Source organism: Pseudonaja textilis, chromosome 2 (assembly GCF_049901715.1).
Source record: "Pseudonaja textilis isolate UNSWEBS1 chromosome 2, rPseTex1.2, whole genome shotgun sequence".
Classification (NCBI taxonomy): domain Eukaryota; kingdom Metazoa; phylum Chordata; class Lepidosauria; order Squamata; family Elapidae; genus Pseudonaja; species Pseudonaja textilis.
In genome coordinates this window covers 205,785,964-205,808,431 of record NC_141991.1, presented here as the reverse complement: position 1 = coordinate 205,808,431, position 22,468 = coordinate 205,785,964, and the positions used below count along the sequence as shown (strand labels likewise).

Here is a 22,468-nt window from a genome sequence, read left to right as displayed (position 1 = left end):
GATAAAAGAAAATGGCCAGGGTATTAACTAAAGAATGGAGATGATAATACTTGATGAGTGTCTGTGTAGGGAGGACAGTATAAAATGTGTTTTATTATTTCTCCACCAGTGACAGTTTCCATTCAAAGGGGATCTTTCAGAATCTCCCTCCAATAATAAAGCCTGTTGGAAACAACATTGAATTTTTTCAAGAATAAAAGCCTTCTAAATTTTGGATTTGTTATATAACTAAGGTTGAGTGAATAACTGATTGAGTTACTTACACTTTATTCTTTTTAATTTTTGGACAGCTTTTGAAAAAAATCACCTGCAGAAACGGATGCCTAAAAGCTCAGCAGTGAAATGTACTACTGAGAGGAACCCTCCACAGCAACCACTTCATCCATCATGGGAAGCAAGCAGAAAAATGCGAGAGCAAATATCTCAAATTACAGCATTCCAAGGGAAAAAAATCAAATTTGAAGATTAGAATTTTCCTTTTAGAGATGGCATCACTTATTATTATTATTATTTTTTGCAATGTTGCATATTGACAACGTTGTAACGTATGTGAAGCAGTATAAGCTAAAAAAATTACTTTGAGGAATAATAATTTTTCACTGCAGACCATTCCTGTTTTGACATTGGCACTTTTGTCAAATATTTTTTTAGGTTATAGAGATCTTGCATAAAAAGATCAGTGGTTGATTCTGGTCTGTCAACACTCGTAGAAATCCTTCACAGAGAATATTTTGAATCTTCTAAAGACCCATTGCTGATGATCTGCAAGACACTTACTAACCAAGAGAGGAAGAAGGAAGCTCTGTATAGCTAAATTAAAACTAAGAAGAAAATGGATTTTTATTTACTCAATCTTCATTATAGCATTTAAATGGTAATTCAGCTGCAAAGTTTGCAAGGTTGATTTTATGATTTCTTTGTTTTTGCCATTTAGTCCCTACTCAACTCCTGTGGCCATGGATATGAAACAGAAACATATATACTGTCTGCAGAATAACATAAATCTTATGAAAGTAGACTGGTGCTTTTGAAAGATTATGCCATAATAAATCTATAATTTAAAATACCACTTTGCTTCATTTATGCAGGAAATATAGCCTTTGTGTTTAGTTACTATTTCCTAAACAAGCTGAGTGAATAGATGTGATGGCGTGATTAAGCACCATAAACTTTAAAACTAGAACGTGCAAGTTGGGCTCTAGAGATCATTATGAGATAATTGACATGTAGTTGGATCCAGGGGGTGGCCTTGACAGGTGGTCCCACAAACACTGAAAAATAAGGTGGTCCTCCCTCCCCAAAATACCATTGCTAGACCTGAGTATATTAGACAGCTTTCATCCTCTCCTATTGAGAAGGTAGTTGTGCTGCAGGTTCAAAGAAACCCATAGGAAACAAATTATCTGGACCCCACTTACTCAGATTGCAGGCTTAGGTACAAGACTGAGACAGAATTGATCACAATTATGGATGGTCTCAGGTAGAAGGGTGGGGAGGATGTGTTCATCCATGCCATTTTTAACCTCTCAGTAGCTTTCAGTATTATGATGGTATTGGGGGAATTAAGAGTGGTACCCAGCTGGTATTGATGGGAAAGAAAAATTTATCTCAGAGCCTCTTTGTAGAATTCTTCACAGTTCAATATACTCACTCTATTCTGTAATATCTACATGAAACTTCTGGATGAGATTTGAAATGTCTGTCCATAAAAGAATCTCAGATCATAGACATAAAATTTAACTTATTCAAGATCTAGACTATATTTTGGTTGAATCTAGATGAGACTTTGAGCATTTGAAATATTTTTATTTATATCATTTTCACATAAATTTGCAAACGGTACAAGAATATGGAAGTTCTGTGAAGAATACAATGTTAGTGTATGATTAATTATAAATTACTTCATAGAAAGATGTTTAGATTTTAAAGTTCTTGGACAAGTAAGATATTTACTTTTTTCAGTTCAAGTTAAATATATATTTAAGCACCTTATATAAGCACCTTTGTAATGTAGAGTGTGAAAATCTTTGTTGTGTTGAAAAGCACAGGATAGACCACTTTTAATGAAATTAGTATAGTACCTCAGTTATATCCAGCTTGAAATGATAGGAATGTATAAATTCCCATTATTTGTAATTAAAAAAAAAATCTTTTAATGTAGTGCATCATGCAGTATTTGGCACAGCAAAGGGGTGTTTTGTTTTGTTTTTTAGTAAAACTCACTTAGATGGGTCAACCTCACAGTGTGGAACATTCCTGTGACTTTTGCCACATTCAACGTTTCTTCCAGTTGAGTGGCCAAGTTGATGATAAAGAGATATTCCTTTAGGAATTCTACTTCATGATTTAGGGTGAACAAAAATTCTTAAATCACAGTATCCTTCACAAAATAGTATCCTTTTCTATTCAGGCTTTTTCCCGGATTCTGCACATTCCTTCTGTTCACATAATAAATAACAGATACTCTATGTTTATACATGAAAATATGGTTTTATCATAAAAAAAATGCATTTTATACATTTTTATCCTATATTGCAAAGTTACTCAATTGTCAGGCCAACTATCTCTTACATTACTAAAGAGAAGATCAACAACTTTCCTGAAGGAATGTCCTCTAAGTAGTTATTGGTGTCACAATACCAGTTACAGTTCCTTGCTACAAGTCTGGGTTTTTTAAAAACTGAAGCTTATGTATAAACAATTCAAGTGGTTGACATAATAGTGCAATGTATATGTTAATGTATGGTTGAGAATATGATCAGGACTGGCAGTTCAACATCCATCAAAAAGATAAGGAGTCTTAACAAGTGGATAGAAAGGATCCAGTCCTGTGATTTTGACCACAAACTTTTGGGTATGTTGCTCGAATGATAGAATAAATGCTTAATCTAAATGGATGGAACAAATTATAGTGTTCATTGGATGACGGTAAATTGCTATTTTTTTACTATGCAGTCAAAGGTGTTCCAGAGCAGATTTTGGGAAATTTGCTCTAGAATGGAAGGGAATCTCATCGCAGACAACTGGACAATGAAAGTTAAAAAGCACCCAAATGTTTCAGATTCAAACTATAAAATCTTTCCACAAAAAATTATTTCATATATCCAAATGTTACATGTCATATAATAGCATATGAGCATATCTGTGCTTTCATGTATGTATAAAATAATTTATTTTGATTTCCTAAACAAACACTTTAAAAGAACGTTTTCTTGTATGTTCATGAGGTACACAGACAAATCTAGGTAAGGCTCATTTTATGACTTCACCTGAATTTTTTTATTTTTTATTTTTCATGTAGCTAAAAAACTAGATTTTATAATGGAACATAACATAAAGCATCAAACTTATGAACTCAGCCTTTTTTTTTCTGGTAAGCATATATCATTTTCAATCTGTTATCCAATTCCAATTCATGAGAAGTGGTTTCTAAACATCTGTAATTCAAAATCTTTCCAACATCTTTAATTGAAACACTTTCCAGTTAAAAGTAGTGGGGGAGAGAAAATGCAAAGCAGTCTGCAGGAAGCACTGGAAATAGGCAAATCTGGTGTTTTAATATTCTAAGTAATGTATTAAAATACTGATACACTTTTTGGTTAAAGGTTATTTGCCTGCTAATGCATTAAAAATAGAATCCTTTTATATTCAATGGATGTTTAAGCATAAATCTGTCCTTTAAAATGAATCCTACTTTTCTATCTATTAGACAAAAAAAATGAAGCTTTGGTATTTGTGGAAGCTTCGTCTTCCCTACCAATTTGTTCCACAACTATAGTTTCTTCCTATACTCTTCACAATCAGTATTACACGACTGCATATCAAAGAACTATGAAATTGCTATGTAATCCCAGAGGATTTGGACACTGGTACCATTGACTGTTGGTAACAAAAAATATTGCAAAAAGATGTTAGAAAACTTTCATGTTACTATGAAGCGATGGGCCTACTGCTATTTAAACATAAATGTTTAAACTCCCATTAGACGTGCCTCAACCATCCAATGAAATTAAAAGCAGCTCTTTGGATATCTGCCTATGCTAGCACCCTTTATATTTCTAAAAAGCACTTACAAAATATGCTGATTTCCAGTAGTCAATGGAAAAGATAGGTTAACTTCCTTTAGAATTCATTATTCTTTCTATAGAGTACTATTGTCTCACTGGCTTCAAAAGCTGAACAGCTGAATCAAACAAGCATTTCATTTTGAAGAAGTTTTTAATGCTTCAGAGTCATATTCTATATATTCTGGTCCTTCTCATTTTTCAAAAGTGTTTACATCCTATTCAGTTTATAAAATAATTGCATCTCCAAATCTTGGGTATCAGTAAACCAATTTCTTTCATCCTAGTATCTACAGAAAAAAAACAAGTTTATTATTAGGAACAATGCTGCACAGAAAATTACAAATAAAAATTTTAAAAATACAATAAATATTTTAGCTATTAGGAATGTGATAAATTTCAATTTAGAAATTCAATTTGGATGAGATTTGATTGCGTCATCAGAATGTTTTAACCAAGACAATTTAGCCTGAAGATTCAAATGATTCTGTTTATATACACATTATTCTAATTAAAACTGATGAGTCAATTCAAACTGGATTATTAATCTGAATTGGATTTGAGTTAATATGCCTACCCTTGTTGTCTTTTGCTTAAATTGTTTTTATGAATACTGCAAACAGAAGCACTGAACAGATAGTTCACTATCTGCATTGGCATGAATGTAATGTCCTTCATAAAAGCAAGGAGTAGTAATGTAGTAGCATCTTTTAGGAGGCTTTCAGAGCTGCTTTAAAGGCTATCCTCCTTGCTTGTCTGTGCATGCATATACAGGTAGTCCTCGATTTACAATAACAATTGAGCCCAACATTTCTGTTGCTAAATAAGATAAATGAGTTTTGCCCCATTTTACAACCTTGCTTGCCACAGTTGTTAAGTGAATCACTGCAGTTCTTTATACCATAGTTAAGTGAATCTGGCTATGAGTCAGTGCTAAGCATCTGAATTTTGATCACTTCACCATGGAGATGCTGCAACTGTTGTAAGTGTGAAAAATGGTCATAAGTCATTTTTTTCAGTCCTGTTGTAACTTTGAATAGTCATTAAGGGAACTGTGTATGTCGAGGACTACCTATACATTCTGCTGCTACCAAGAGCACAGACAGGGACAGCCTTTGGAACTGAAACAGACCTAAAGAATGCAGCTACTTAAACATTTCTAGGTTTATATTAATGTGCTTCACCAAACGCTTTTGAATGCTTTTCCCATACTTTAAATCCATTTGTATAAATCTTTTATAACTAATCTTAGTAGTCTGAGAATACATTTGCTCTTTCCATTTTTTTAAAAAAAAACCTGATTCTAAAAGAAGTTTAGCTTCTTTCAAAATAATTTCCAGTGTTTAAGCTTTAATTTTGAGAATTGAAAAATGTCAAATTCTCACACTTCTGCTAATAGTACTGGTGACATTTAAAGTCATTCACCCGGACTACAACAACAACAACAAAAAAAGGATGGTCCCTCCACTGATTCTGTAAACCAACCACTACTTCAAACTGATAGTGAAATTTTTCAATTTGTCATTTGATAAATAACATGTAGCAACAATATTGGTACATGCCAAATACTAAATTATTGAATGCAAATTAAAGATTAAAGGAAAACAATAAGGAAGTTGGCTCTAAAGAGATTAAGGCAAAAGTTACATTATTATAGATCATCTACGTTTGAAAGATTAATACTAAATCTGAGATGTGTAAATGCCGTGCTTAAGCAGCTATTTAAATATTCACACACAAAAATAATATGTTTTCAGATACATACATGTTCGAAAATGGAAAATACTAAACTTCCTAACAACTAATGGGTGTTCTCCTTTAAGATAATTTATAATTATATGATTTTGAGTGGGAAGTCAAAGTGGGTCATTATGATTATATTTTTAATAGATATGCTACTATTAGGAATTTGTAAGTGTGAGCTAGAAATAAAAGCAGCTGTTTGTAAAATCCATGCAGCAGTAGGGAAGTACCAATCCCTTTAAAAGGTTCAAAACATGATTTCTACAGAAGTATTTCACAAACAATCTAATTTGAGTATCATGCTTTGGCAAACAAAATCGAGTCTGGCATAATTCTAGGTTCATTTTAGGCCACTCAATTAAAGACAGATTTATGGAAAAAATGTAAGTTTGGCAATGTAATTTTTATAATGGAATGGATCTAACATGAAACCAAAACAAGTATAAAATATAGGCAGGCATAGGCCCAATTCCAGATATGTGAAATCACAGTAACACTGCACAGTACTCCAAAGCATGTAGGAGCCCAGAATGTAATACCTATCTGCAACTCTAAAGCAGCCATGCCTTTTTCCAGGATTGCATGTATTTCTGCACATCAGCTGGATGAAATACATCCTGATGCTTTGAAAAGTTGCAGACAAGTTCCATGTGCGCAGGAAAACCTCTTTGGAATTGAATCTGAAGTACTACACAGCCCTACTTTGCAGGGTTCCATAAATATGGCTTGCAAATGTAGCAAACTTTTAAAACAGCTTTTATCTGTTTCCAGGTTCGATCCAAGTCATATCCCTGAAAGCAATACGTCATGTCTTTAAGCCCTTTCCTAAAATAACTTCCACCTTATTGGGACAATAAATATTTTATTTTTAAAATGAGTGTAATTTCCAAGCATACCTCAACTTTTTTGGGGGGAAGGAGCAGAGGCTTTGGCTAGAAAATTATTCCCAACTTGGCATCCTCCAGATACTAGATGGCAATTTAATTTATGAAGTATTTTATAAAGCAATTGGTTAAGGAATGATAATTTGAACCATAGCAAGCTCAAGAAAATTAGGCTCCTGGCTTGTTTGAAAATTTATATTAAGATCAATGCAGAATTCTATTTAAAAGAGTAGCTAACACATGGGAAGGAAAAAAAGAGTACAATATTTATTGTCCCTTACAGAAGTATAGCACATAACTTTAGTTGAACATTGTGTCTGTCCATTTCATTTTAAAAAGTATTTTATATATACTTCCATCATTACAATGCTCTTCTATCTTCATGCTACATTTTATTAGTACTACTGCAAAATACTATAAACAAGAAAGAACTTACGGGGAAATTGTACACCCAGAGGCGTAGGCATGATGGCCGGTGTAACGGATATCACAACGTACTATGTTGTTGGAATAGTCTGATTCCGGTACCAAGTAACTAGGGTTGACGCTAACCTACAAAAAAAAAAATGCTATACTTTACAGGTTTCATACAATACTAAATATGTTTAGGTTTTCTAATTAACGAAATGTGATTACCTTTAAAATGTAATTTCCAGGTTTAACATCTGTAATATCAATCCACTGGCAATCTATATCAGCATTGTAGGTATCGTAACAACCAGGACTCAGCCCCTAGAAATGTAATGCTAATTTTTTAAAAAATTGAGAGAATAACTATTTAAAAATACAGTATAATAAGCATATATTACTTGCAGAATAAAGAAATAGTCACTTTTCTTCTGTAAAGATTATTGGTTTATTTTTGCCATATCTGGAGCCTTCACCAATCCTCAAATACCAGCAGATTTTTCTTCTTGAAGTATTTGAAGTCTAATACTTCCCCATGGCTGGTCTAAAAGCAAACAGTGACATCCATTGGAATAAGCTAGAAAAACATATGCTTATGCTGCTGTCCTCTAACTGCTATCATGCTTGAATATCCTGAATGGATAACTCCATTTAAGCTACATATATAGTCTTCACAACGTCCGATAGACGAAGTCGATGCCTTTCTCTGCCATGAAAATATTCTAAGTAATATCTTGACTGGATCTAGGAAAAGTATGACGTTTAGTCACAGACTATGTGTCATTTGGCAAGAAGAGTCTTGGCCATGGAAAGGAAGGTCATGGGTATATTGAAAGCTGGCAGCTGAATATATATTTTAGATTTGGAATCAGACTGCAGTCTTCAGTAATTGCTGAGGAAAATGCTTCATAAAATGAAGCTGTTAAAATAATCATCTTAAAGTGAGATGATGATTCTTTAAAAAATCCAAAGTATGATACTATATTTAAGGCATATATATTTACAGTTGGTTACTTATTTGTAATTGTGAGATACATGCTGCAGAGACTAAATACCCATCCAGACTTAATATGCTTGTAAGCGGTGTCAATCAAAATATAGTCAAGGACAGTGTTGCAATTTATTATGATACAATACAGTTCTATCAGCTATGAAAAAAATGAAGCCATCTGCTGAAAAATGTATATAGGAACAGAAGGATATGTCTATAGCAAGTCAAAATATCATAATAAAAGACAGAATGTAAGTAATTTTCTCCTAAACAAGACCCCAACACAAAAAAATCTGAATCAAAATTTCATTTATGGTCTATTACCTTCACTATTAATGCTGTTACTTTTAAAATTTCGGTAATATTTAATCATATTTATTAGATTTTTACAAATATAGATCTAGTTTGATGTAGATGATGTAAGAAAATGGTCTTTGTTGTTTTTTCCATTCAGCCCCTTATAGTTTTCTTGGTAAGATTTTGGAAGTGGTTTGACATTTCTTACTTCCTAGGGCTTAAGTTTTAAGCTTTGTGCCTAAGGCAGAACTAGAATTCATTGTCTCCTGATGCCTTCACCACTATAGCAAACTGGTCCTGTGATACTTATTTATAGTGCATTATATATTATAATTTGATTATTTAATATTTAATTTAAAAAAATACTGTTCATGAAACACTACTCAACAATATTGAGTATATACTGTAAGTAAATAATTCATAATAATAAGGGCAGAAAGATACATGCCTAAGTGTTGTGGTCCGCTGGCAGCCTACGAAGCTGGCAGCAGAGTCGGACAATGGGGAGGAACATGGGCCAGTCCTGGAGTCTGACGAGGGCTCGGATGAGGGATCTGCCTCCAACAAAGAGATGGGGCCAGGGCCATCTGAGAGTTATATGCAGACTCCGGAGCCTCCAGAATCTGACATCAGTGAGGCAGAGGAATTAAGGGAAGCCTGTTCCCAGTGCGCAGTTGCACAGAGCTGCCAGAAGGCAAGAACAGTTAAGACAAAAGGGGTGACTCAGGAGTAAGGCTTGGAGATGATTGGCCCCTCCCATAAGACATAAAGGAGAAGCAAAGGGCCAGGAGACTTTGCAGGAAACAACTTTGTTCATTCTGGTCAGTTTAAAATCTGAAGCTCCATGTTGACTTTGTGCTCCATTTGGCCTTGTACAGCTAATTGGCGATTTAGTCGTTGGCAGCATTTCAAGGTAGATAAAGGTGGGTGCTTATCAGCCTTATCCCAAAAGACTGTGGCAGACTTCTGTTGGACTATTCATAAACTGTTTGGGACTCATTACGGACTGTGAATGCATATAATTCACAGCTGTTGAAATTTAAAAAAAAGGTTTTTGGGAACAGCATGTGATTGTTATTGCCATAGGAAGCCAGGGTCAGAACACCAAGCTGATGATAATGTTGATATTTCCTTTAAACCAGTACACCAAGAAAAGTGAGCAAACTATTATAAAATCTCAAAGTTGATCTTAGCAAATCTACTCACTAAAATTAAAGCAACTCTTAACAGCTGCATCTCTTTTCCAGGCTTATGTGGAAGTTTCAAAAAATTGAGCTGCTTAAACAAATCACAAAAACAAAGAAAGCTGCCCTTGTGCAGAGTACAATGCATTTCTTTCATATCATTTTCAAAATATGAACAGCCCATCATCAACTACTTCTATCTTCAGCTAAGTCAGTGTTTCTCAACCTCAGCAACTTTAATGCTGACTGGGGAATTCTGGGAGTTGAAGTTCACCCATCTTAAAGTTGCCAAGGTTGAAAAACACTTGAGTTAAGTAATTCTCTGTACCAAGCTTTAAAGTGCAATAAACCGTTGAAAGGGGTCTAGTTACTGATATAATGAAATTTGAATTGAAAGTGAAAATCGTTTAAGGAAAGGCAAATTGCAAAATTTGAACATGATTATACTCAATTTGATGGTTAATCAATGAAAATTAATAGCATTCTGGAAATGAAATTTACTGAAAGAAAACTTTAAAGAACACCTTGATTATTTGCATTACATATTTCAAATGAGTAAAACAATTCATTTACAAACTATTGCTATGTACTAAAGGACAGCTGTATTCCAAAAGCCAATAGGATAATCAAGATTAGGTTCAAAATTATGCAGTCCTATGATTTTTATTTTCATTCTTTATTCTGAAGGATGATTATCAGGATGCCCATTTTAAAGAAAACTTGCAGTAAGATTCCCAGAGCAACTCTTCATGGATAGAATTCTTTATACCAGCGGTCGCCAACCGGTGTGGGCCGTGAGAAAATTTTGGTGGGCCACAGAGAAATCTCACCCCCAGAGCACCCCCCCAAAAGCAATTAATTCAGGTTGCATAAAAACACAAGGCTGTGCTGGCCACATGGCCCGTGGGAACCCTCCCCACCCACTCACTCCTTTTTCCAACCATCATCTGTTTTGCTGTGCCGGGAGATTTAAATTAGCTAGGAAGCAGGAAATGGTTGGATTTCTTGCTTTTTAGCTAGTCTTTAGATCTTCGGCTCTGCTTTTAAGCACAGCCGAACCTCCCTTGGGACTGAAGGTTCTATTATTCAGTGCAGACTCACAACAAGCAAATTTTATGTGACAGACTCAGGTAGCTGATGGCAGATAGATAGATCACAGAATGATTCTGTGAGCAACTCAATCTGCTGCCTGCTTTGCCTGATTTTGGGTAAAAATTGCTCTTTTTTAATAAAAAAATTTAATATTTACATACATGGTGTGTTGTGAGTTAATTTTGTGAGTTTGCTTGCTAGCAAATTTTATGAGTTTGCTTGCTAGCAAATTTTATGTGACAGACGGAGCTAGCTGATGGCAGATAGATAGATCTCTGAATGAATAACTCAATCTGCCTGCCTGCTTTGCCTGATTTTGGGTAAAAGATGCTCTTTTTTAATAAAAAATTCAATATTTACATACTCACAAAATTAACTCACAATACACCATGCATGCATGTAAATATTGAATTTTTTATTTAAAAAAGAGAAACTTTTACCCAAAATCAGGCAAAGCAGGCAGATTGAGTTTCTCACAGAATCATTCAGTGATCTATCTATCTGCCATCGGCTAGCTCGGTCTCTCAAATTTGCTTGCCATGAGCCTGCACTGAATTTGCTTGCAAGCAAACCTTCAGTCCTAAGGGAGGTTCCCGAAGATCTAAAAACTAGCTAGAAAGCAAGAAATCCAACCATTTTCTGCTTCCTAGCTAATCCAAATCTCCCAGCACAGCAGAACAGATGATGGTCGGAAAAAGGAAAAATAGAAATTTAGCAGGCAAGTTTACCGGGTAAGGAGTGAGTGGGCAGGGAGGGTTCCCGCAGGCCATATGGGCTGCGCAGCCTTGTGTTTCTGCACAGCCTGGATTAATTGCTTTGGAGTGGTGCTCTGGGAGTGAGATTTCTCTGCAGCCCACCAAAATTTTCTCACAGCCCACCGGCGGTCCACGGCTTTATACTATTCTATGAAGGATATTGGTAGTTCTTGACTTACTGTATTACTATAATTAAGCCCGGAATGATGGTCATAAATCATTGTAGTCATAAATTGGGGCACTCGTGTGACTTGGAAATAATTTTCCAACCTTTTTTTTGTAGAGGTTGTTCAGCAAATACTGTGGTCATTAAACAAATGTAGCTTGTAACCAATTGTTAACTCATTCATCTTAATAGGAAATTTTTGTCAGAAACAGCAAATGTCAGAAACCAGCAAACAATGTTGTGAATCCCAGTCAAGTGACTGCAGAATGTTGTGGCCAATCATAAAGTTTACCCACCCAACATATACTCAAGTGACACTGGGTCAACAGCACAACCATTTATGACAGCCAGGGTGATTTACAGCTCATCAAGCACAAATTTCATGGCTGCCTTAATTTCAGTCATAAAACAACTAGTCATAAAGTAAGGACTATCTGTATTTTACACTAACTCATTCTCCCTGGCAATAAATTAGAGATGTTACTCACCATTCCTAAATGAACTTAAATATCAGCTTTCATTCATTCCATTCCTAACTATTTTCTGGTAGATGAAGCACTTTAAAACTAAATCAAAAGGTACGAAACTGTTCATAATGTACTTCTTTGTAATGCAAAGTTTCATAGTGAGTAGAATTTGATAATTTATATTACCTTAAATTCTATCTAAAGAATAGCAATATTAATAAATATACATTACCTGTGTATGGGCTGTACATGCAAATCGCCTATAGTATCCATAGTCACAAGAAGTGTCTTCAAGACAAAAACTTGCTTTGTGTCCTTCAGCTACTCTACTTTGTGAGCTTGCTTCAAGTAAGTCATAATGACTGAATTCATCCATGCTATGATAATGTCTATTAATAAATTAACAGAAGATTACTTTAATTTATTGCGCCAGGAATCAACATCTTAATAATAATTTGGCCAATAAGGCCAAAGTCAAAATAATATTTCCCCATATTTTAAATATTGCAGTATTCAGATCTATTAGACAAATATTTTGAAGCCCAGTGATACTACTCTCTACATATTATAATTCCAATGATTATAATAAAATAAAGTTTTAAAGAAAGTTGTTATATATTGTTTGTTTAAAAACCAAACAATGAGCAACTGTTATTTCCAAATATCCTATTAGATTAAGGGCTTAAATATGGAAAGTAGATTCATCCACTATTAATCTTATTTTAACAATGTATCTGATTAAAAATATTTGTGTTGCTCTCATAAATTCAAGATCCTTCTCTTTATGAAATTTTTCGTTTTTTTAAATGGACCTAGTAAAATATGCAAAATAAATTAAAATTAAGGTTTTTGTATTTGTATAGTTTTTTTTGCATTTTGTTGTTTTTTGTTGTTCTATTGTCATTTTATAGACCAGTGGAAGTTTGTCCACCATTTTCTATTAACTGTGCTATGTTTATGGTCATTACATAAAGCTACAAAAATCTGGTTAGAAATATATTTGTACTGGCCTCTAATTGTCACCTGGATTTTTGCAGCCTAGGTATGGTGCCCCAATCTCAGACTCCCTTAATCAGATATCTGCTAGGCATTTTGGAATTGCAAATCCTAGAAGTCCCAAGTCACATATTTTCTCCTTACTCTGGCTGGAAATTCTGTCTAGTTCTGGTGTATATAAAAAGCATCTGGTTAGAGAACCCTGAGATATTGAATAGAAAATGAAATCATACACATACTTCAAAATGAATGTCACTTTTATGATCTAAAGTCATAAAAACTGACAACAGGTAAGGATTAAAAGCTGTATACTGATTTTTGCTAGTGTTTTTGTAATAAAAAATAAAGTTAACCATTATCTTTGCAGTATTTTTACATGCAGATAATTCATATTTACACAGAAGGAAAAGGACTCTGTATTAGGTACCTTTACCCAGTAATGCCTCCATTATAATATTTAAATGTAATTCATCCTTTCTTTTCAATTAAATTTGGTTGGTATTAAAGTTTATACAAACATTAAATTAAGATAATTGGTGCTACACACTTATTTTTAGTATTCTAGTGTTTACATCCAAGTTATGCACCAATTTATATATTAAGCTAAGCAGTTCATTTTGATATCTAAAACTTGTTTATTGAGATGTAAATCAAAGGAAAATGGTTATTCAGAGAGGATGGGTGAACTACCATTCTTGACAATTTCTTCAGGAATTTCCTGAATTTACACAGTGCAACTCAGGAAAAGACAAAAGGAGCTGCCAACAAGTGTGATATTCAGGCTCATGTTTGCTGCAAATTATCTTGATGTTTTTCACACAAGAGCAATAAGAAGAGTGGAACAGACAAAAACAGTAAATAACAAATGAACATAATTTAAAAGTGCCATACAGAACACTTCACTCACTGATGACAGCTGTGCCATTCCCATGAGTACCGTGGTCGGCTTGGTAAGAAATCTGATGTACCTTGATTTTTCACTCTCTGTGGAAATCTCAGAAGTACTCTGTTATCATAGTCTCTAACATCTGATCTGTAAGCTGAGCTGCAAGAATATGCATATGAAAAGAGTAAAATTGTTTGACAAGTAGGTCTTAGTTTAAAATGTTGTGTAATTGAATACATCCTCTTGGAATTCATCAGGTTTAATGCAGCTTTCATCAGTGAAAACGTGAGCAGTTAAGCTAATCAGAACTAACATAAATCCCATTAATTGCAGTGGTCCACCTTAAGCATGACTAACAAGGATTCAACCCAGTGAAAATCCACTGCTTTTGAGATTCTAAAGCTGCTAAACAATTTTTATGGAATGATTACATTAGAAAATGTTGTGCAATTTATGTTTCTCATTCTTCCTAAATAACAAAGACAGATTTTTTTCTAGTTGATTCAGACTTTCATTACAGGAAATATGGAAGTACTCTCAGCAGTATAACAATTTCTTCGATATCAGTATTCAAAACTTCAAAAATAAAGTTAAGACTATACATATCTCAATTTTTATTTAATTCTACATAAAAAATGCTATTGGTGGACAGACTGTTTTGAATACTTTTTTCTAATTAATATTTCTTTGAATAAAGTCACTGAGCAACTAGGTTTTCTGTTTCTTTCAGAAATTATGGAATTAAGAACTAAGGAAAAAAATTCCTGAACAATTAATCAGTGGAGTGACTTGCCTCCAGAATTTGTGGTTGCTCCAGTACTGAAGGTTTTTAAGAAGAGATTGGGCAACCATTTTTCTGAAATGGTACAGGATTTTCTGCTTGAACAGTGGGGTGGACTAGAAAACCTCCAAAGTCCCTTTCAATTCCATTATTGACCCACCCAGTCCAATTTTTCTACGGATTTGTTTCTTCCTATTATTTCTGTTGTTGACCCCTCCCCTTGATTCTTCACTTCTTTCTTCCCCATCGATTTCAGCAGAATTCATTTTTGTCAATGTTTTTTTCTGACTAAAAGAAAAACTGAACAGAAAACTATAGCTGGAATCGTATGATATTCTTAATTTCATCTGCAGTTTAACTCCATTTCTACTACAAAGAAAACCCATGTAGATTTACAACTATATCCAAGAAAAAGTACCTACCTCAAGTATAATATTAATCAAATCTAGACTAACATTGCTTTGAATTCATTTGAGTTATAAAAATTCATTTTTTTAGAGCTCTACGGTCAAACATAAATCAAATATGTGTAGGTTGTCAGAGCTCTGTTCATAAATTAGATTGCAACATCTCTACAGGAAGTATGTCTAATTCAGACAAGTCTTGTGTGTCTGCCTGTCTATTATTAAGCCTGTGCAAAGGATTCAAAAGCAATGCTTCACAAATTAAAGCTTTTTAGCATTTAAGCAGTGACCACCTTTCAAACTTTGTTGTCTCCTTTAGAAACTGTCCTTGGTATTTTACATGTGTGCCTAGGAACTGTAACTGCTAGACATATTACCTTTGTTAGCAATTGTGTGTCCATGCAAATTAATGGACAAACAACTAGATACAGCTTCCAAACTAGTAGCACAAACCTTGTATAGGGCACAGCTACTGGAGAGTTGTACTTTGCAGGATCCAATTTACGTCGGCCACTGGGACCAAAGGTTTATTCTTCCAAGCTTTTGGGCTCCTGCTGGAGCCTGTCATTAAGGTACTTCTCTTTCTCCAGAATATGTGCACTGGGGTGTCCTATGCGTTGTATTTATATGGCTCCTGATTGTGTGTAGCTTTTACTTAATTGGGGTGTTTATGGCTGGCTATTAAGTCATTAATTTTGGTTTCTTTGTGCCACTGCATCCTCAGCTCTTATGTACCTGATAGGCTGATGGTAGATCAGCACTCCTATTGACTGACAAGGGGCCCGTTTCTCAGGCTTCAATCATTTCTCTGGCTATTTTTGTCCCTACTCACCCAACAATTGGAGTAGCTGTGAAATTGAATATTCATTGTTCATAACGATGTGAGTCTACCAACAAGACCTCAACTCATTGGTAGCCTCACATTGCAGTGATCAAGGACATGCGATTAATTTTACAGCTAATATGAATACTGAGTGATCAGGGACAAAAATAGCCAGTGAAACGATTGAAGCCTGGGAAGTCAACAGCTCCTTGTCAACTTGAAAGAATAAGTCAGTCCTGGTGACCAACTTAGATTGGATACTGCAACATTATCTTGGGACACATATATTTACCTTCCTTTCTAACAGATGCCTTGGTCTGAAGGATTTCTGAGAGCATTGCTGACTCCTAGTGTCATGCATTATCAAAGATTTATCTTAATGCATGTTTATGAAAGCTTCACTGCATTTAATGTAACTTACTTCCACATGTATGCATTCGATTACAGCTTCATTATGAAATGAACTGTACTGATTGTGATTTGATATCTGATTATCAATTAATCTAGATGCTGAAAAGCAATGAGTTAAAAATAGATTAGAGTAGGGAGATAAATAATAAATAACTGGAAAGTACAATGATCAAACAGCAATTTAAAAATTACTTTCTTCTGTTGCATACAAAGCAATGTGCTTAATAAAGGCCTTCTTTTCAAAAATTAATAAAGCTCTGGGTTAATGAAAAACAGATCCTGGTAAGAAAATAATTCCTAAACAATCAAGGCATGGAAACCTTATGTAGTTTGGTCATCAAGCTTTCAGCAGACATTAATAAACACAGTATGTTTTATGAATTGGAATAGTAAAAGAATTTTCTCTGCTGCTTAAATTCTACTGAAATCATATCTATTTTCCTCTTGTTATGTTACCAGAGCAATTCAAAATCTTTGATAATGTATCCTGGATACAAAACAATAATGTTCAAACAATATGTGCCTCAGAAAGTTAATTCTTTTATAAAGCTGTTTGGCCTTCTTCATCTAGTGCTCTCCAAATATGTAAGGATTTGTTGAATTCTCAGTCAACATGGGGAAAGATTGAGATACAGGGAATTGTATTCTCCCAAAATCTTTACATTTCCTGATTGTGAAAGTTCATAAATTAGCTCATAAATAAGTTCATAAACTTATTCAATAATCTTTCCATCCAACAGGTTATTTTATGAGGATATGAAATCAAAGCCATCCCTGTACTTACCTAGCAAGACAATTCTCTTCAGCAGCACACCTCAGGTTGTACATGGACGTCTTTTGGACATAAGTGGCTGCTTGGATGTAATAAGGATCTGGCACTAAATCTGGCAACCCTGCAAGTACATCAAATCACACACAAATATACACAAAATAGATCAGATCCAGAAAACATCTACAAATTTCACTCTTGAAAAAGGCAGCCAAAGTTGTAGTTTCTAGTCATGGTGTGAGAAATGGGAACCTATACCGTGCACAGTCATTTAATAAGACCAAAAATCACTTTTCAGAAGATCAAAAGAAACATTAAAATACAATGTGTCTTCCAGATTGGAACTATTATACCACATGATCCTGTAAAATATTTTTCTTATGTATCTTTAAGGCATTTTCCTCATAAGGCCACCAGCTGAGGAAAACAATAAGTTTGTCAGATACCAGAAATGTGTCTAGAACAATAAATTATGCATGTTGTCTTAAGCAACAATAGATATTCTCAAACAAAAGGCTGTAAACATCCATTAAGTAGGTTGTATTAACTAAATCACAACCAAACTCAAGCCTCAAAATGAAGCCAACAACAGCCTATCGTTAATTTGAGTGTTTTCTAGACCTACATTTCTACTTTTCATGTTTGGTTCAGTCCCAGCACTGAACCCTCGGAGAGCAACACTTGAAATGACTTGACCATAATACCTATAAAGCTTCCTTTTTGCCATGAAATAGTCACATCTGAAGACAAGGGCAATCTCATTAAGTTCTAATAAATTTATATGCAGAGAGGACTGGAATCCATCTAAGAAAATGAACCACTGCTAATAATTAACACTCCCCCCCCCCTTATAAATCCCACTTCCGAATGGTTGCCGCTCTATTAGAATGAGGGACCTCTGCCTCCTTCCTCGTAGCCCTCACCATCGTGGTGTTTTGCATGACTTTACTCTCAACAACTTATTTCTAGCGCAAGATCCCGACCGACTACCGGGCGAGGGGGAGACTTGGGACCAGATGGTGATCAGCGGATGTGGGGCTGGCCGAGGTGAAATCCCGCAGGCTGCCGAGAAGGGAGGGACTTGCCACGCGGCTGGGTTGGATCTGGGGGTGGGGAGCGGCAACTCGCTTTTTGGAGGGACATCGTTACAGACTCAAACGGCTGAATTCGGCATCTGCGTGCAAGTATTTAAAAACTTCCTTAGGACAGAGGTGCAACTCTTCACTTCGTTCCTTTTAAGCTGCAGCCTGTCCCGCTATCTGGTGTGACTGGCTGAAATGCGCGCCCTTACCGTATTGAAAATAGCCGGTGCCGTACCCCGGCCGGTAGCGGCCTCTCTGTCGGGGCCGCTCATAGGTATCATAGTAGTTATAATAAGGGTTGTCGTCCGTATACTTGTACGGGTTGTACGGGTCGTCCCCCACCATGACGTCTCCGCGGGGCGGCTGTCGGAGATTGCTTAGAGAAAAGCCAGTCTCATTGCCCGTCCTGGCGGTGGCGCTGTCCGCGGGGCTCCCTTGCGCTCCGTCTCGGGGCCCTGCAGCCCTGCGACCCCCGCCCGTGCCATTTCTGTCGGACGGTTGCTCGTAGCCGGCTTGAAACCAGTACTGCGCCTCCGGTTTTCGAGTGGCAGTGCCGCCTCTGCCTGTTCCCGGTGCCCTGCGAGGAGAAGTGCCGTTGCCCCTGAGAAGCAAAACGTGGCCGCCTTGCGCGGGCTCCGGGCTGAGCCTACGCCTCGCGGGTTGATACTGGGAGCCGACGCTGAGAAGGCTGTACACCTGCCCGTTGTTCTCCCATTGAATCCGCTGTCTCCACACGGCGGGAGGAGGGGGCGGCGGATTCATCGGTGGCATCCCGTCCGCCGGTAGCCACATCAGGCAACTCCAATAGAAACACGCTTGCAGCTGGGCAAGGCCCAGGAGAAGCGAAGTCCGGGAATGGAGGCGCATGGCGACGGCGTGGGTCTCTCACAAGCGAGCGGGAACTCCACTCGACGACTGCAGGACTGGGGAACAGGAGTGCACCCCAAAGTCCCTTCCAACTCTCTTATTCTATTAGGTCAAAAGGAGCAGTTGGCGGCTTTTCTTTTCCCAGCTGCAGACCTCCGACTTATTTTGCGCAAAGCGAGAGAGCCCCCCTTGTTCTCTTTCTTTTCTTCCCAGCGTTCTCTTTTGCATTGAGATGGGTTTGGGGAGGAGGAGCAGCCTTCGCCTCGTCCTCGCTTTCGTTCAAGTCTGGAATGAAGCAGTGGGAGAGAGGGAGAGAATTGGAGGAAGGGCGGAAAGGGGGAGGAGATGAGGGATTTCAAAGTTTCTGGCATATTTGCAAAGTTACACAAGCCCATTCTGGCAGACGGATTCTCTATTTGTTCACGTAATGCCATTGGAAACGTGCAAGCCAGATCGTTCCTCTCCCTCTCTGGTTTTCCATCTTTTTTTCCAGCCTTATTTCCCCCAGTCGGGAGAAGCCCATGAAGACAAACCGCAATCGAGTGCCACTCGGGGTATTTAGGAGTCTCTGCAGTCGGCACGCTTCTCGCCGTCTAGGGTTAACAATATGCAGGCATTTCACTTTCCTCAGACAATTTAGTCTGCCAGGAGGTGGGGCGCTGCCAAAATATGCAGAGAGAAAAATGCTATTAGATCACCACCACAACTTGAGAGACAAGAAAGCAAAGTCAGAGAGTGAAGAAACATGTTTTCTGGGAAATATTTTCACCGAAGACATCTCCCACAGTTGGACCTCTGGTGAGGAAATTTGGTGGTGGCGGGATGAAAAACAACAACTGCACATTCCCCTTGCATTATGGCCCCAAATCCTCCTCAAATAAACTTGTGCATACCAACTTTTGTTTTTCCCTGGTGAATCATAGAAGTTCATGACAGATGTGAAGACATTACTTTTGCACAGAGGTGTATGTCAAATTGTCTTTTCCATAGAAATGACTACCAGAATTATTGCTGGGGTGGGTAGGAGAAATCATAAACAGTTTCCACCTCTTTAAACCTCCTCCAAGCAGAATTGTGAACCTGTTTTTCCCAGAATAATTTATAGATGCTCTTTCAATCCAATTAACATATAACTTCTATTATTAACAGTTTTTGTACCAAAAGTAACTCCATCTTGCTGGAAATCAGTCTATGTTTGTTTAGACTGTCTAGACTCACACAGATTTGATACCCCTACAGAAGGGGTGTCAAACTCAGCCCGTGGGGTGCTTAAATCTAGCTTGCAGGACTGGCCTGGAAATAGCAAGGGACAGGCATGCTATGCCTCTGGCAGCAAAACAGGGTGCAAGGATCTGTGTGAGGCCCCCTGTGCCCCATTTTCAGCCTGGATGGCCTCCTGCAGCACTGCTGGCCAAAATAGTGCACTAGGGGGCCATGTTTTGGCCAGCAGGAGGCTGTAGGAGGCTGTCCAGGGTGAAACTGGGGCACCGGGGACTTTGCGCACACCCCATGTCCCGTTTTGGCCTGCAAGGATGCTGCAGGAAGCATCCATCCCATCTCCCCCACCCACCCACCCTGCTGGCCAATGGAGGAGAACTACAATGCTGATTTGGCCCTTGGAGAAATCCAGTTTGACAACCCTTGTCCTACAGGTACTAGATGAAGATTTCCACCACATCACCTAGTCAGCCTGAGATTGATATATAATCATCTTTCATCAGTTTAGAAAAAAATAACTTGTCCCAAGAGATTGATGATTTCTTCCTGTGAATTTAGAGATATAGAAAAAGAATAGCAAAAAGGACCAAATGATGAAGACCTCAGCTTCCCTTCCTACACCCATGAAGAATAGAATCACTCCAGAAGCAGCAAAGCTGCTGTAGAACAGGGACCACGATGCCCAATCCTTGCAGTTGGTCCAAAAGGACACCATAATCAATGATACTGAGTACTGCTAAGAAATCTCCAGTTTCTTGGGGGTCCTGCCACAGGTCATCTATTAAAAAATGATTAAGGAGCTTTCCAGTCAATTCCCAAGCCTCACTGGATCCAGGAATCTAGATAATTTGCTTCATCCAGAATGGTTTTCAAATTCTGGGGTAACCTAATCTACAAAATAAAAAAGGCTTATAAAAAAAGGTTGGAGACAGAAGAGTGATTAGCCAGAATAGCCAGGTCGAGTAATTGATTTTTGAGGATGGGAAATATTAACAAGTATTTCAAGATTGCAAGGAAGCTTTCATCATTTCGTTTATCCAACTGTGTGTTACCAGTTGTATTAAAATATCTGAAGACCAGATTAGATATATTTCTCATAGAGTAATTTGTTCTCATTTACAACTAAGTAAAGTATCACTGAATTTTTCCCCCTTTTTTTTCCTCCCATACCTTTCTATATAGTTTTTATGGGGATTTCTAGCTAAAGCTTAAGTCTAACTAAACACTTTTTATGTATATCTTTTTCCTGATTTCTTCAAGTCATTAATTTGAGACATAATTGAGGAAAAAAGAATCTATATTAATACAAATAGCATCTCCTGCTTTTCTGTGCTACAGCTTCTGAGAAATAGTAATGGCGGGAATACACACGCCACATCTATTCCATATGTTCTCGTCATTGCATAGCATACACTCAGTTGAACATGCTGTCTTCCACTGCATGAAGGAGAACCAAGTATGCTGACAAGAATTTCCTCCATCAACATAGCCAGTCTTTACTTTGCCTCATTAGCAAGACTAGTATGTAGCATGGTCCTAACAAATTACTGTAAAACAAGTTAGGGTAGATTTACTTTGGAACAAGTTATTGGTGGATTTCCCTGCCAGAGAGGAAAGCATCCACCAATCCCCCTCCTTAACATAGGGTGGCTGGGAGAGGGTGCGAGTTTGACTAAAGATGAGAGAAAGGATGGTTAAATCCTTTCTGCTTTGCTAGGAAGACTATCCTCCCTAGAGATCAACTGCAGCAGCTGATCCATGGCAATAAGGGTGCAGATCTGTCAAACAGTTCCTGTGAGATACTGTGGGAGAGTGAAGAACCAGGTGTTTTAATATCTCTTGGAAGAGGCAACTGCTGAAGATCTGGAAAGAAAGTTTAAAAGAGCCTTAGTTAACTCAGTGTATATATGATAACTTCTTCTTACAGTTTTCAGAGTACAGCCACTATTAAAGTTGCTTTCTTAAAATGCATGTCATTCTTACTTTCTTGGTCTTATAGCTATGTAAGCTTCTCTCTTTCATGGATCAGGCATTTGGAGGAGGCTCCAGTAAAGCAGGAAATAATCTCTTTTCCTCTATATTGGAAAGCCCCTACCCACCTCCAACATTCTCATTTTTCTCCCTCAAGATCTCCTATGCACTATACTGCCAGATTGTATGCATGGAGTAGTAGCATTGTA

General features: G+C 37.0%; 2 protein-coding genes across 4 annotated transcripts in view; one reads left to right on the top strand and one right to left on the bottom strand.

The window, feature by feature from the left end:
- SRFBP1 (serum response factor binding protein 1) overlaps positions 1 to 1,066 on the top strand; it is a 69,247-nt gene extending 68,181 nt beyond the window's left edge. For both annotated transcript variants that reach the window (XM_087926914.1, XM_026720396.2), the window contains one exon: positions 291 to 1,066. In XM_087926914.1, coding sequence (XP_087783040.1) covers positions 291 to 469 — 179 coding nt within the window. In that variant the 3' untranslated portion in view covers positions 470 to 1,066. The remainder of the gene's footprint in view (positions 1 to 290) is intronic.
- A 1,075-nt stretch (positions 1,067 to 2,141) lies between these two features.
- On the bottom strand, positions 2,142 to 19,437 carry LOX (lysyl oxidase). Of its 2 annotated transcripts, XM_026720403.2 has the most exons (7): positions 18,413 to 19,424; positions 17,137 to 17,245; positions 13,955 to 14,092; positions 12,284 to 12,440; positions 7,328 to 7,423; positions 7,128 to 7,243; positions 2,142 to 4,354 (listed from the first exon to the last, which is right to left on the bottom strand). In XM_026720403.2, the coding sequence occupies exons 1-7, from the start codon at positions 19,068 to 19,070 to the stop codon at positions 4,348 to 4,350; spliced, it is 1,281 nt and encodes a 426-aa protein (XP_026576188.1). In that variant the 5' UTR covers positions 19,071 to 19,424; the 3' UTR covers positions 2,142 to 4,347. The 2 variants fall into 2 exon arrangements, with proteins under 2 accessions (XP_026576188.1, XP_026576192.1); XM_026720407.2 differs by lacking the exon at positions 2,142 to 4,354 and having other exon boundaries at positions 7,124 to 7,243; positions 18,413 to 19,437.
- Between the last annotated feature and the right edge of the window lie 3,031 nt (positions 19,438 to 22,468).

Bases quoted from the DNA above. Each gene is read 5' to 3' on its own strand.
- LOX (XM_026720403.2), bottom strand. From the start codon at position 19,070: ATGCGCCTCCATTCCCGGACTTCGCTTCTCCTGGGCCTTGCCCAGCTG. The intron at 14,093-17,136 runs GTAAGTACAGGG...ATATTCTTGCAG, and splicing joins GAAGAGAATTGTCTTGCTAG to CTCAGCTTACAGATCAGATG. The intron at 12,441-13,954 runs GTGAGTGAAGTG...ATTTATTAATAG, and splicing joins GAATGGCACAGCTGTCATCA to ACATTATCATAGCATGGATG.